Here is a 13,978-nt window from a genome sequence, read left to right as displayed (position 1 = left end):
GAGACCCCACGAGGTGAGATCTTGCATGGAGCCCCAGTCCGAGGGAGATTGACAGTCATGTTTAGCTTCTTCCATTTTCTAATGATTGCTCCAACAGTGGACCTTTTTTCACCAAGCTGCTTGGCAATTTCCCCGTAGCCCTTTCTGTAGTGTCTTTGGACAGCTCTTTGGTCTTGGCCATGTTAGTAGTTGGATTCTTACTGATTGTATGGGGTGGACAGGTGTCTTTATGCAGCTAACGACCTCAAACAGGTGCATCTAATTTAGGATAATAAATGGAGTGGAGGTGGACATTTTGAAGGCAGACTAACAGGTCTTTGAGAGTCAGAATTCTAGCTGATAGACAGGTGTTCAAATACTTATTTGCAGCTGTATCATACAAATAAATAGTTAAAAAATCATACATTGTGATTTCTGGATTTTTTTTTTTGGATTATGTCTCTCACAGTGGACATGCACCTACGATGACAATTTCAGACCCCTCCATGATTTCTAAGTGGGAGAACTTGCAAAATAGCAGGGTGTTCAAATACTTATTTTCCTCACTGTAGTATTTCTGAATGTCCTGTAGTTTGCTGTATTTAATGTTGTTCCACAGAAATACAAGTCTAAACAGAGAGATAGATTTATAATTATCTGTCAGTTATAGCTCTAGTTCTTCAAAGTGACTTGACTCCATGTGAATCGTTTGACTTGTTGTAGGAGTGAAGGAGAAAGCAGGTTTCATCACACCTGTTCCTGGAGGCGTGGGTCCGATGACCGTCGCCATGCTGATGAAGAACACTGTGACTGCTGCCAGAAACGCACTGATGCATTAAACACACATAATAAAGCCATTCACTTTGTTGAATGATATACAATATGCATACACACACACACACACACACACACACACACACACACACAAATGCATCCTTTAATTTAGGTTTATGCACACACACGTTTATTTAAAAAGACTCCATATCTGCTGGGAAACTTACTTGATGATGTACTTTGTTTATATTTTGAATTTGTTCATTTATTTATTTAAGTTATTTATTTCAGAGTTCACTTTTTAAGAATTTAGATTAATATTTTTTCTACTGAAGTCATTTTGGTTCATTTTTGAACATCCAGATTCACTGGAAAAGGAATATTAAATAAAAAAACAATGCTGTGCAAATACTACAATGTATTTTTCTGATTTACCGGTGACTCTTTCTATTTTTTATTCAACAGCGGAAACTGTAGTGAGAAGGGTATAACAAGCAACAAAGGTCACATTTTAGTTCTCTTTAATTCCTCAGGGCGACCCCTCCAGTGGACTGTTTGATCACTTAACAAGTCCTTGTTAATGGCTGTTTAGCAAGTTTGACTGTGGTTAGTTAGTATTAGTAGTTTGTTAGTAGTTTACTAGATCTATTATAGGTTACTTGGAAAATGGGACTTTGATTCATGCTTATTTTATCTCACACAGATTTGCTGTTATTCATCACATATCACTTGAAAAATTCATCAAAGGAGAATGGGAATTCATTTTATGATTTACATGTAAGCAAGGATTTTCCACAACCTGACAAACCAAAGTTTATTCTTATTAATGACTGATCTATAAAGTATTAGAGTAAATAATGTATTAACCATTATTAAAGCTGGTAATTACAGCTCATAACCCCTTTATATTGGGTGTATTAGAAAGTGGTTCTGAGATTGCATAAAATGAGATTTCCAAATAACAACTGGAGGGCAACTCAACTATGTTGGCCAGCATCACTGGAGAAATCCCAGGTTTGGCTGCCATCCAGTAAAAAAATGCTTCACTTTGTCTTTACAGCTTCTGTCAGGTACAGGCCATACTGTATTTGCCACCTTCCTAATTTCTCATATTTTTGCATATTTGTCACACTTTACTGTTTCTGATCTTCAAGCGAATTTAGAGACAAAGCTAACCTGAATAAACACAAAATACAGTTTTACAGTTATCACCTACGCATATCACCCATGAGAAAAAGTAATTGCCCCCATAAACTTAGTAACTGGTTATGCCACCTTTAGCAGGAACAACTGCAACCAAATGCTTGGGATAACTGGAGATAAGTCTTTCACATTGCTGTGGAGGAATATTGGCCAACTTTGCAGAACTTATCACAACTGCAATCGCTGTGAAAGGACTCAAAAGCAAGTCTGACAGGCAAAGTTAGGTACACAGGAAGTCAGTCTAAACAGCAAAAGTATCCAAATCAAAGGGCGAAAGGCAGAGTTGAGGTTCACAGAACAAAAGGTCTTTGACTGTCACTAGGAAATACAAAAGAATGCTGGGACGCTTACTACAGGGAGTCGAGACAAACTGGCACAACAAAGGGGGACAGACAAACACAAGTACACTAGTGAAGAGGGGATAACGAGGTGCAGGGGAGATGAATCAGGGTATGGCAGGTAATCAGGACTTTGACTAGGCCACTCCAAAACCTTAATTTTATATATTTTGAACCATTCAGAGGTGCACTTGGATTCTGTGTAAATATGCTTTGTTACTGCATGCAAATGTTTTATTCGCCCATTCACATAGCATGCATAGAATGAAAGTGAACAGGAGGCACATTTTCATTTCACCAATTAATTTTTTGCACATTTTTGTGTCATTCTCCAGTCGTGCTTGGGCTTCAGATCATGGACCAATGACCGCACATCATCCCTCAGAACTTTCTGGTAGAGAGCAAAATTCATGACTGTCAATTATGGCAAGTCGTCCTCGTCCTAAAGCAGCAAAGCATCCCCCTGCCACCCCCATATATGACTGTTGGGATGTAAAGGGACCCGGTTATCAATTCAGTGTGGTTTACTGGTTGAATGAGTAACTAAGAGGACAATTTTCACACAGGCCATTTGGTGTTTGATAACTTTTTTTCCTTCAGTAAATCAAATGAAATGAAAATTTTGTGTTTACTCATGTTATCTTTGTCTTAAATTCAGTCTTGATTGAAAAACACAATTAAGTGACAAATATGCAACAATAGAAGAAATCAGGAAGGGGCAAAATACTTTTTCACAGCACTGTATTTCTCTATATTTCTTATCTATGCATCCTCTCTTTACCTGTGTTGTCAAAATCCTTCCTTCTGTAATCACCCCTCTGATGAAATTACAGATTTCACAACACCCATGAAGCAAATTCTTAAAACTGTAAAGAAGGCATTTGAGTGGAACTATCCAACTGTGTGCCAAAGGATTGCACGAATCCAGAGACTTCCAGGGAAAGAAACCACATTTAAAGAGCCTCTGAGTAATCACATGCCCCCACCAGCAGCATCATCAAGCTCTAAGCCTTGCCTCTGCATGCAGAGCGTCGGTGCAAATGCAAACACATTTTTTGGAAGGACACGCTTCTCATTTTTCAAAAAGCCTTGGCTCATTGATCGCCATTTTCAGTGGTTGGGAGCTCCCTATATAAGCTCACCAAAAGCCGGTTGAGGGTCACATCGCATAGGCAGTAGGAGTTGAGCTGAGAACATCAGACATCGCGCTGACAGAAGACAAGATGTTTATACAAAGACAGACATACCTGGAGAAGGGTACGTTTCTAGTTTACTCTTTGATGTCAGATTTTAAAATGAGGTAGTTATTTTGTCCTTGATTACAGTAAATCTATTGATGTGTGTGTTTTGGTGACGTACTCCTTTCCATAAACGTATACAAAGGAATGATGCAATACCAAGTTACAGCCAGTGTTTTCTCTGATTTGTGATCACAGCGGTGCCAGGATCACATCATTTGTAACAAGGATAGTGACTAGAAAACAATGTGTTTTGCAGCACAAAACCAAAAAAAATCACATTTTCACATATCACAATTTTCACATAACATAATCTAAATTCATATTCTCTGTTCTTCCCAGCCCTCTTCTCAGCACTGTCGATGCTTCTGCTCTTCACCACGGTAGGAAAATCTGCAATGCTGACTGACAACCTCCAGACCACAGCAGCGCCTGCTTTGTCAAACTCATCTCTGAGCACGCAGCTCAACAACAGTAAGTGTCTTCAGAGGAGAGTTTAGTATGGAAAGGTGTTCAATCTCTGATTTAGCTGATAGACTAATGTTTATCTTGTGTACACAAGTTAATAATTTGTGTGCACAAGATAAACATTATCCATCTTGTGCAAATTAATGATACCTATACATACATACATATATATATATATATATGTGTGTGTGTGTGTGTGTGTATATATATGTGTGTGTGTGTGTATATATATGTGTGTGTGTGTGTGTATATATATATGTGTGTATATATATATATATATGTGTATATATATATATATATGTGTGTGTGTATATGTGTGTGTATATGTGTGTGTGTGTGTTTTTATTAAATTAATCAAATAATCACTTAATTTATTAATTAGTCAGTTATTTAAAGGCACAAATGGGCCCCCATATTTTTATGTTAAAATTGTGTGATTGATGGAGCTTCTCTCTCTCGCTCTCTCTCTCTCTCTCTGCAGACAGTATGGAGGAACCTATGGTTCTGCGCTCACACAGATCATGTGGAAGTGAACATGTAAACTACTGTGAAAATGGTGGAGAGTGCATGTACCCTCAAGACAATGACCAACCTTTTTGCATGTAAGGAGCACATGCGCACACACGTTAAAGCCTTGCCTATAGGTTCCCTGTGTATCCTGAATATGTTTTTCTTATGATCAGTAAAAACACTTCACATGTTGGTTCATGTTCACCTTTGGAATGCTCATATTTCTCTTTCTGGTCTGCAGCTGCAAGTCTTCGTACAGCGGGCATCGCTGCCTGTTCTTCAGTGAACGCTCTCACACTCTGCCCGAGTTAGAGCAACTGATTGGCATCATTTTTGGGGTGGTTATTCTCTTCTTTGTCCTGGCCATCATAATTTACTGCTTCGCCAGTAAGAGGTGAGTATCTACAGGCTTTCACCTTACAATGCTGTACTTGCATGAAGGAGTAGGGCATGAAGGGGCATGGGGAAATGTCGTACTATAGATCTCCGAGGTGGATTAAAATCAAGGGCAATTGGACATGGTTGACTATACTCTAAGACATCCTCGAGCATCTTCAGTCAAGTCCAGTTTCCCCTTGATTTTAACCCACCTTGGAGATCTATAACCTGGATGACTAAGAATCTTCATAGATGTAGTTTCATACATTTAAAGCCTCAAAACTTCCTGACTCTGAACATGTTGTCTTTGTCTCTCAATGACTGATAAGTGAGGCAGTCACATTTAAGTCATGGCATATTTGTCTGGGATTTCTTCCTACCATCAAGCAAAATGATGAAGATTCAGTTCTTTGTTGGTTTACAGTTGTTTAAGTTTATTGTTTGATTAAATTATAAAATAAACAAGTTCACATTTTTGTAATTTTACTGTTTGTGAAAAACAATGCTTAAAAATGTCTCGAATGGGTACCAAGAATAAGTGAATAAGTTCTAATTCGGATTCTTCTTCTTTTTATTTTTTTTCAGGTGTAAAAAATCGGTACCGCTGATAAAATCTGCACCATCTGAGTTGTCGGTGTAACCCCCACAACTAACTCTTTGTCATCATCATTGTCACCACTTTCAGTATTATCTCTCAGTGGAAAAAACATAAACCATAATGTTTTATCATACTGTATAAGCCACAGCACAGATTTACAAAGCAATTAAGAGACTAGAAGATTAATCTGCCTTTTGATGTTGAACAAGGTCAGATATTAATCACTTTATTGCCTTTAAAGATTGAGGGAGAACAAATATGACTTTCTATCGTAATATGTCATCCATCCATCCATCGTCAACCGCTTATCCTGTACAGGAGGGGCTGGAGCCAATCCTAGCTGACATCAGGCAAAAAGTGGGGTACACCCTGGACAGGTCGCCAGTCCATTGCAGGGCCACACATAGACAGACAACCACACCTAAGGACAATTTAGGGTCACCAATTAACCTAGCCTTTGGAGGAAGCTGGAGCACCCGGAGAGAACCCACGCAGACAACATGGAAACTCCACACAGAAAGGCCGGGACAACCGGCGTTTGAACCCACGACCTTCTTTCTGTGAGGCGACAGTGCTAACCACTGCACCACCACACCACTGCACTGCCCATATTGTAATATATCAATTAATTTATTTAAAGCGTTAATATTTTGTAATAAATGTAATGAATGTTTTCTGTTATAAATAAATCATATGTACAAATGGTATAAAAACCAGTCTAAAGAGCCTGTACAGCATCATGTCAAAATAAAAAGGTGTCTTTAAAATACTTAACGAATGAAGAGTTATTACAGACCTGTTCCTATTACATTACATGCCCCTAAAGGAATATCACAACCAGACCTATCTGCAGTGGTGGAAAATAACTCATCCTGCTGTATACTTCTACTCCACTACATTTTTTTTTTTTTTTTTTTTACTGCGCTGCGTTTATTTTTCAGTTATTTTTCCAAACAAAACATACTGTAGGCCTAAATGCATATGCTGATGCGACATACAGTTACTAAAATGAGCTCCCCCATGACCATCTACAATAATAAAATGCTTCTTACATGTTTTTGAATCAATAATCTTAACCTTTTATATAATATAATAATCCAACTCTGAGCCATTCTGCTGTATAACTACTACTTCTATATTTGTAGTAAGTATATTTTTGCTGACAATGATTCTGGACTTTAAATTAAGGATCTACTGTCCAAGTGGTGGGGACACAGGGGCTCAGATTAGGAGTATGAAGAAACACTTAGCTCGTGAGACATCACCATACGCGATATAAGGTTCACAAAAAGGAGACGAGAATATCCTTAAACAGTGTTTTAAAGGTATCCTCAATGCCGAGATATATGAGCGGGGGTCTGGGGGGACCTACCCGAGGAAATTGTGATCTTTAAACACTTCAATTCCTGCATTCTGGTGAAATGTTTATTTATGTAAAAGAAAACACAAAATTTAGGTAGTATGTGACATTTCAAAATATATAAATATAATACAATCTAATGCAGTGCAGCTCTCAGGCATTCTGTGTTGCTTTCAGATCTGTTTCTTCTGTAGATCAACTTTTCTCATGTAATATCATCCTGGCTGAGGCAACTCATATGTAGGTCTGATTTAGTCTTCCCTCCTCTTTTGTCATGTTCAGAGGTAGAGAATGGAAAACATGGCCAAAAAGAAACAGTTTACTAATTGGTGCATGCACGTTTTTGGGTCATTATTATATAATCAGCAGCTTGTTGTTTTTGTTTTCAGCTTAAGTTACTTTTTTTTGGACAATGCACATTTGTTTATTCTATATTTTAATTGCATTGCATGTTTTCTTAATGTTCAAATAAACCTTTCTAAATGCGTTTTCATTTTTTATTTTTCTGCAAGCTGTATTTCACAACATTTTTTAAACAAATTATGCTTAAAAAAGTGATGGGAACAAAATCATTTCAAAAAGTGGTGGGGACATATCCCTAGAGTCCCCAGTGTAAATGACACCTATGCTGTCCATCAGTTGTAGTAAAATATGAGTAAAGCCGGACGTCCATCTGGAAATGAAGAGGTCTGTCAGTAGGCTAATAAAAGGATGACGGTGGTAGACGCAGCCCCTCCTTGTCTTTTTGGAAAGTGCCTGTAGGGTTTGTCTTTCATTTGGACCTTTGAGGTGTAAGATTATCTAAATTACAGGAGTCTGTCACCACACCCCAGACCGCATGATTGAGCCCATTGGTTTCTACGTTGTCTCTGCCAGGAGAGGCATCGCCTGCCCCCTCACCTAATAGTTATTTGAACAAGTCGGAAGCGTCTCCATTCCAGACTGGCACACACCTGCGCACACCGAGCCTGTTGGCCGCGACCTGTCAGCTCTGAAATGGGGAACAGCAAAGCTTCTGCGCTGCTCTCACTTATCGGTAAGTTTCTTTCTGTTTGGTTGAAGGAAGTCAGGTCCACTCGTTTGTTTGATACTGTTTTTATTTAATATGTCGATTATTGATGAGAGGGTTCAGGCGTGGACTGAGTGTAAGTCAAGTTATTTTTGTAAACTCAAATACATGAAATGTGCACTAAAGCTAAACGTAGCAGAGAAGACATGGGAATAGGCATTTAATACGCTGTTAGGGAACTAAAAGGTAACAGAGTAGGGTTACGTAATTAGGCCTAGTGAAGTGCAATTTTGAGGCCTTGGTATGCTATGTGGTTTAGTAAGAACACAAAATGAAAATACTCTATTAACATGGCCTACTAAGGCCTTAGAAACAGTGGTGGAAAGTGCCTAAGTACAATTTTACCCTTTTAACCTTTCTTTAATAGGCCTATTTCCATTTAATGCTGATATATTTCCACTCAACTGCATTTCAGAGTGAAATATTGTACTGCACTTAATTTATCTGACAGCTATACTTTTATATTAAGATCCTACAAAACATTTAATTAGCCTGCATCTGTACATTTACTTACATTTTGGCTGTGAGAATTTTACTTGTATTGGAGTATTTTTCCATTGTGGTGCTGTCCTACTACTTTTACTTGAGTATTTCTTCCACTGCTGTCATTTTGTGCAACATTATACTTGTATTCAACCATATTGTGCTCCACTACATTTATCCTGCTCATTAGTTTGATTTTTTGCAGCTTGCATTGTTGTGAAAGATGTATTTAAACCTTTTACAAATTAAAAGTAGCAATGCAACAGTGAAAAAAAAATCTCCATAAGGTGTAAAAACCCTGCATTTAAAAAATGTACTTAAGTAAATGTACTTAAGAGTAAAGTATCAAAAGTAAAATTAAACTGCTCATGTTCCTGCATGCTGCTATTATCATACCATATATATTGGATTATTGTAACTCATCCATTAATGGTATTTTGTATGTTATAGTTTGCCAAGACGGAGCTTAATTTATTTTATGGGTAATTTGATCAAAACAATGCAGATTTTATAAACAGGTCATGTTTTGTGTGTAAAATCTTAATTTGTAAATAATAAGTTACTATAGCTGTCAGATAAATGTAGTGTACATAATATATTTTTGGAATACTAATAATAAAAAACACAATATTTACTTCTAAAAGGCAGTGGGGTTGAAGTATATAAAGTAGCATAAAATGGAAATACTCAAGTAAAGTGCAAACACCTAAAATTATTCTACTTTTAACCTACTTTATACCTTCCTGACTTTCCACCACTAGTTTAAAGGCATGGGAGGCTACGTTAAGAATTTTCTTTTTTTGCAACGTCATATCTTTACATCACCACATGTTAGAGGGAAGTGATGTAGCAATCCTGCAGGGAAGTGATGTAGCAATCTGTGGCTGTTGCAGGACTGTATTAAGCCGGCCTACCTGCCTGTACACTCACTATGTACTATGTGAGGCCTGAAGTGAGGGGGTGGGAATTTTTTTAATCTAGCTGTCTCTTGTTTCTCCAGCGTTAACTACCCTAGCAGTACAATTTACTACTTTCCTTGAGTATTTCTATCATGCTATTTTATACTTTTAATTCACTACATTTCACAGGGAAATATTGTACTTTTTTACTCTACATTTCTATTATTATTATTGACTTACGTTACAATGAGCAGTATTAACAGACTCGCTTGGATCAGCTGCAAATTAAATTCCCATCAAATGAGCTAAAATTTAAAATGAATGGTTTTACTGTTGAACTCATTGTACATTTTACTCTGAGTATTTTTCATGGGATTTTACTCAGTAAAGGGTCTGATTTCACAGATTATCAACAAATATGAGGCCTGCTTCTTCAGTCATTTAAAAAATCAACCTGAGTGGAAGTTTTAGACTTTGCCACATACCTGTGTTAATGAGCTGATGCACATGCTGAGGTCACAGCCTGAGGGATGCCAAAAGATGTTGGCAAATAAACAGTGAATGGAAGATTTACTATCTGAAAGCACATGTGGTTTCATTGAATCCATCATTTGCTTGCTTTTCAGGTCTATAAAATGTCACATAACACGTAAGAAGGAAACAACACATTGTATAAACTGATGTGTACCCAGTAGTGGAGGAAGTACTAAGATCCGTTGCTTAAGTAAACATACCAATACTACAATGTAAAAACACTGCATTACAAGTAGAAGTCCTCCATTTAAAATCTTTACTTAAGTAAAAGTACAGAAAAATTATCATCGTTTTTTGCCATCTGTACATTTTACCACTCATGGAAATCCAAAAATAAAATAAGCCAAAAAAGCCTAAAATAAGCCGGTTCAGAGTGAAACTGCCACTGCTATTTCTCTCTTTGTTTATTTTGAATGTGTAGGCATGAGTGTATCTTATTAACCAGTTGTCCATTATGGTAGGAGTTTGCCTCTGTTAACTTTCCCTTGTTGCCCTGCTCACCATTGCTCAAGTCATATTTCTATACTGTTGTGAAGAAATATGGTGTAATTCTCATCCAAATTAATGTGATACGGTACGATGGGTATCGGGAACATATTTGCCCTTGCCAGATTAGAATGAGTCACTGATTAATGATATAAATGAACTGATTGAACAGTGATTAATTAGCTTTCAGCTCAAATTCACTGTGTACTTTACACCAATCACCCATGTCAGAAACACCCAACAACCAGCCTGGGTGCTCTCACAAAAACAGAAAACACAGAGGAAAATATCTCTGCAGCCGTAACAACAGACACAAACTCTGAGAGAGCACGATTGCTAGGCTTTTTTAGCGAGTACAACCAGATTCATAACCAGTCATAACCAGACACATCTTGTATCCAGATTCATGTGCATGTCCTGCCTACAGGAATGTGGGCGTCTGCAAATTCTGTTATGAAGTTGTGCAGGCTGGTACAAGCATGTGGGCTAGGCAACACAAGCCACACCACATCACCTACTTGGCATAGTTTACACACACAAAAATTGTCAGGAAAGCTGACGTTTCTTGCCAAAAAAAATGTTTTGCATATTTAGGACTTTTGAATTTTTCCTTAATGCTAGTGTGGTGTCTTATCTAAACACACGCAGATGAAGTTTGGTAAAAGTGCTTATATGGGAAAACACTTTAACAAAAAAATCTTTTAAAAAAGTACACTTTTTAGACATTTTAGTTAGCATATATATATATATATAGATTTTTTTGTGTGTGTAATTTCCAACCACCACCAAGTAGTCACAAGATCAATTGCAAACATATCCTTTCTACACTAAACTATGTTTATTTTTCTGGTTTTTCCTCTAACAATTACCTTTCAGGGCTGGTATTTATCAAGCTTCTCAAAGTGCCATTTTAGTCTTAAGAATTCATGAAATTTACTCCTACTTTTAAACTTAAGAATAAAAGCAAGTTATCAAATTTCTCAAAGCTAAGAATCACTCTTACTCTCCCATTTATTTAAGACAGCTTGAGAGGTCTCTCAAGTGGTTAGGAGTTGCCAGTAGGGCTTGTGATGGCACTGTGGAGACAGAGACATGTATAAATCTTTCAGGAGAGGAATATTGTTTCTGAATTATTTGATGACACGCAGTTAATAAGATGGGGTCAGACAGCGCAGGCATAAACTTTGTCAGCAAGTTCGTGAGGGACGCCATCTCACCACTGACTTTACGCAGTAATGCGTTTTCAGCTAAACTGAAGGTGATGATGACGCTTTTGTTTATTTGCCACAGAACAAACGCAGCAATGCTGATGATTTTGGCCCCTCACAACCCTCAATAAGCCAAAAAGTCATGGAAACAATTATGGCGCTTCAGCTTCAGAGCTCCACACATTGTCACGTGTTTAATGGACTTCCCAACAACCCCCCCCCGTAATCCTACAGAAGCAAACACAATTCATGCAAATAGCCGGCTTCACAGGAGTAGCAGGCGCAATTGATGGCGCTCATATATAGATAAACTTTTTTATCTTTCATTTCTTAATGTGTAGGCTTATATCATAATGTATAATCTTGAAAAATCTTTATTGTTAAATGTGTGTTGAATATAAACTCCTCTTAGGAATTTCACCATTCAATGTGAATTTATCTGAGAATCTCTTCAGTGATTGGTCCTTGGCTACATCGTCATCCAAAATCCTGTTTGCGGCACAGCAAAGTGTCGTAAATCAGCACTAAGACTGACACTTAAGATTTAGTCCTACACTTCACTCAAATTAGGACTATGATGCTTGATAAAGAACTTTTAAGCACAGCTTTGAGCCAAGAATTTTTTTACTCTTTAGTCAGTTCTTAGCAGTGTTCTTATGAGTAATTCTGAGAAGCTTGATAAATACGGGCCCAGGTCCCTAAAGTTATTTAAATATACACTTTGAGAAGAGAAAATCACCTTTGTACATCAATTAAATCAGTGACGAGGGGTCACACCTTGGTTTTAAGGGGGCCCAAGCCAAAAATATTGGGAGCCAGTGCTTTGTGAGATTGTTCAACTTCAGAAATAGTAAAATAAGTTTGGATGGTACTCTACAGGGACTTAACAATAACCTACAACGGGCCGGTAAAACCCAGTGTAATTAACAAAAATTCTCTGTTCAACAGGTGTCATGCTGCTCTGGCCATATGTGCTCACCAAAAGTGTCTCATCCCAACTGCAAACTGCAGACAGTGCCGCTCTATCTACAGGTAATCACACGGACAACTGATAACACATCACTTTATTTGTCAAGTTTAATAAATGTACAGGGATTTGTCCTCAAAGTCTTAGTACAAACACAAAATACCAAGTATTGTAATGCATTTGGACATGGAAGCAATCTAAGAAGGGATAATAGAGTCTTGATAACTGTAGATAATTTGTATCATGTATTTTGTTTTTGGTGTATCATGGTGTGACGCTGTGGTTGTAACAGTGGTGAACTCTGGAGTGGTCCAACATAAATTAGGCTTTCACAAACTCATCAATTAATTGGGGAAATAATTGTTAGTTGCAGCCCTAAAGTGCTGACTTCCAGCTTTAATATGAAAAAAATGAAGACTGTGAGTAAAAAGAAATGTGAGTTCCACACTGTTACCCCAGTATGGTGGTGATCACCGTCATACACCCTTAAAGCCCAAAGCCAACAATTTAAGATAAGATAAAACACATAACTAAATAAAAGGCAAATTGAGATACAGAAAATGAAATCTAATAAAATACACCACAATAAAATAGACATAAGAGTTAATTAAGCATGTCGGGGCTGCAACTAACAATTATTTTCATTATGGAGTAAAGAAAACTGAAAAATGTTAGTAACATTTTTACAGTTAAGACGCTGGGATCATTAAATCAAGTGTTTGTCAGTTTTTCTTAAAAAATTACTTAAACTATTAATTGATTATGAAAATAATTGTAGATTCATTTTCTATTGACTAATCATTGAGGCTCTGAAGCAAATGAAACATATCAAAACTGTTGGCTCATTCTGAAAATCTCAGACCCTAATAATAATAATAATGATTGCACTTTAATTTTGCAAAAGTCAGTGAAAATTATGCAGTTTTCTATGAGAATGTTTCCAACAGCTCTCTTCTTGTTGGTGTTTCAGGGCAGGTAGAAGGGCACCCTCATGTGTCGAAGCGGTCGACACAGAACTGTGAAAGCACATTTGACGATTACTGCCTGAACAACGGCCAGTGCATGCTGCTGGTGGACATCGATGAACACCACTGCAAGTATGTGTGTGTGTGTGTGTGTGTGTGTGTGTGTGTGTGTGTGTGTGTGTGTGTGTGTGTGTGTGTGTGTGTGTGTGTGTGTGTGTGTGTGTGTGTGTGTGTGTGTGTGTGCTGCTTTCAGTCATTGCGTGTTATCATGTATGACTTGTCTCTTTGTGTTGCAGGTGTGAGAAGGGTTTCTACGGCCACAGGTGTAGCCAAACAGAACTTGTCGTTCAGCCAATGGTAGAAAAGCAGATAATTGTCACTGTTTTCTGTGTGAGTCTGCTGATTATAGGTCTGGCTGGAGCTCTGTACTTCTTCTGCAAATGGTAAGGCTTTAATCTGTGAATGTGTGTGTGTGTGTGTGTGTCTACTGATGACCTCTAGTGGGTAAATAAGCTAAATGA

At 37.6% G+C, this 13,978-nt stretch overlaps 3 protein-coding genes across 3 annotated transcripts in view; all 3 read left to right on the top strand.

The window, feature by feature from the left end:
- LOC123959852 (bifunctional methylenetetrahydrofolate dehydrogenase/cyclohydrolase, mitochondrial-like) overlaps window positions 1-836 on the top strand; it is a 4,268-nt gene extending 3,432 nt beyond the window's left edge. Inside the window, exon 5 of the mRNA XM_046034164.1 lies at window positions 697-836. Within this exon, the coding sequence (XP_045890120.1) occupies window positions 697-818 (122 nt within the window). The 3' untranslated portion in view covers window positions 819-836. The remainder of the gene's footprint in view (window positions 1-696) is intronic.
- Window positions 837-3,880: 3,044 nt separating this feature from the next.
- epgn (epithelial mitogen homolog (mouse)) lies at window positions 3,881-5,856 on the top strand. Its single transcript, XM_046035957.1, has 4 exons — window positions 3,881-4,006; window positions 4,482-4,602; window positions 4,752-4,904; window positions 5,474-5,856. The coding sequence occupies exons 1-4, from the start codon at window positions 3,895-3,897 to the stop codon at window positions 5,526-5,528; spliced, it is 441 nt and encodes a 146-aa protein (XP_045891913.1). The 5' UTR covers window positions 3,881-3,894; the 3' UTR covers window positions 5,529-5,856.
- Window positions 5,857-7,602: 1,746 nt separating this feature from the next.
- On the top strand, window positions 7,603-13,900 carry LOC123960790 (proepiregulin-like; the record flags this gene model as incomplete). Its single annotated transcript, XM_046035739.1, is given in 4 exon segments — window positions 7,603-7,882; window positions 12,474-12,557; window positions 13,463-13,589; window positions 13,754-13,900. Coding segments are annotated over 4 exon segments (398 nt in total), but the record flags the coding sequence as incomplete, so codon positions are not given.
- Between the last annotated feature and the right edge of the window lie 78 nt (window positions 13,901-13,978).

Source organism: Micropterus dolomieu, linkage group LG21 (assembly GCF_021292245.1).
Source record: "Micropterus dolomieu isolate WLL.071019.BEF.003 ecotype Adirondacks linkage group LG21, ASM2129224v1, whole genome shotgun sequence".
Classification (NCBI taxonomy): domain Eukaryota; kingdom Metazoa; phylum Chordata; class Actinopteri; order Centrarchiformes; family Centrarchidae; genus Micropterus; species Micropterus dolomieu.
Note: the sequence above shows the minus strand (reverse complement) of the source record. Positions and strands in the feature narration are given on the sequence as shown.

What these genes read in the sequence shown, in the direction of transcription:
- epgn (XM_046035957.1), top strand. Translation starts at nt 3,895, where the DNA reads ATGCTTCTGCTCTTCACCACGGTAGGAAAATCTGCAATGCTGACTGAC. An exon ending in GAGCACGCAGCTCAACAACA is followed by an intron (nt 4,007 to 4,481) that starts GTAAGTGTCTTC and finishes CTCTCTCTGCAG; the next exon opens with ACAGTATGGAGGAACCTATG. An exon ending in AATGACCAACCTTTTTGCAT is followed by an intron (nt 4,603 to 4,751) that starts GTAAGGAGCACA and finishes TCTGGTCTGCAG; the next exon opens with CTGCAAGTCTTCGTACAGCG.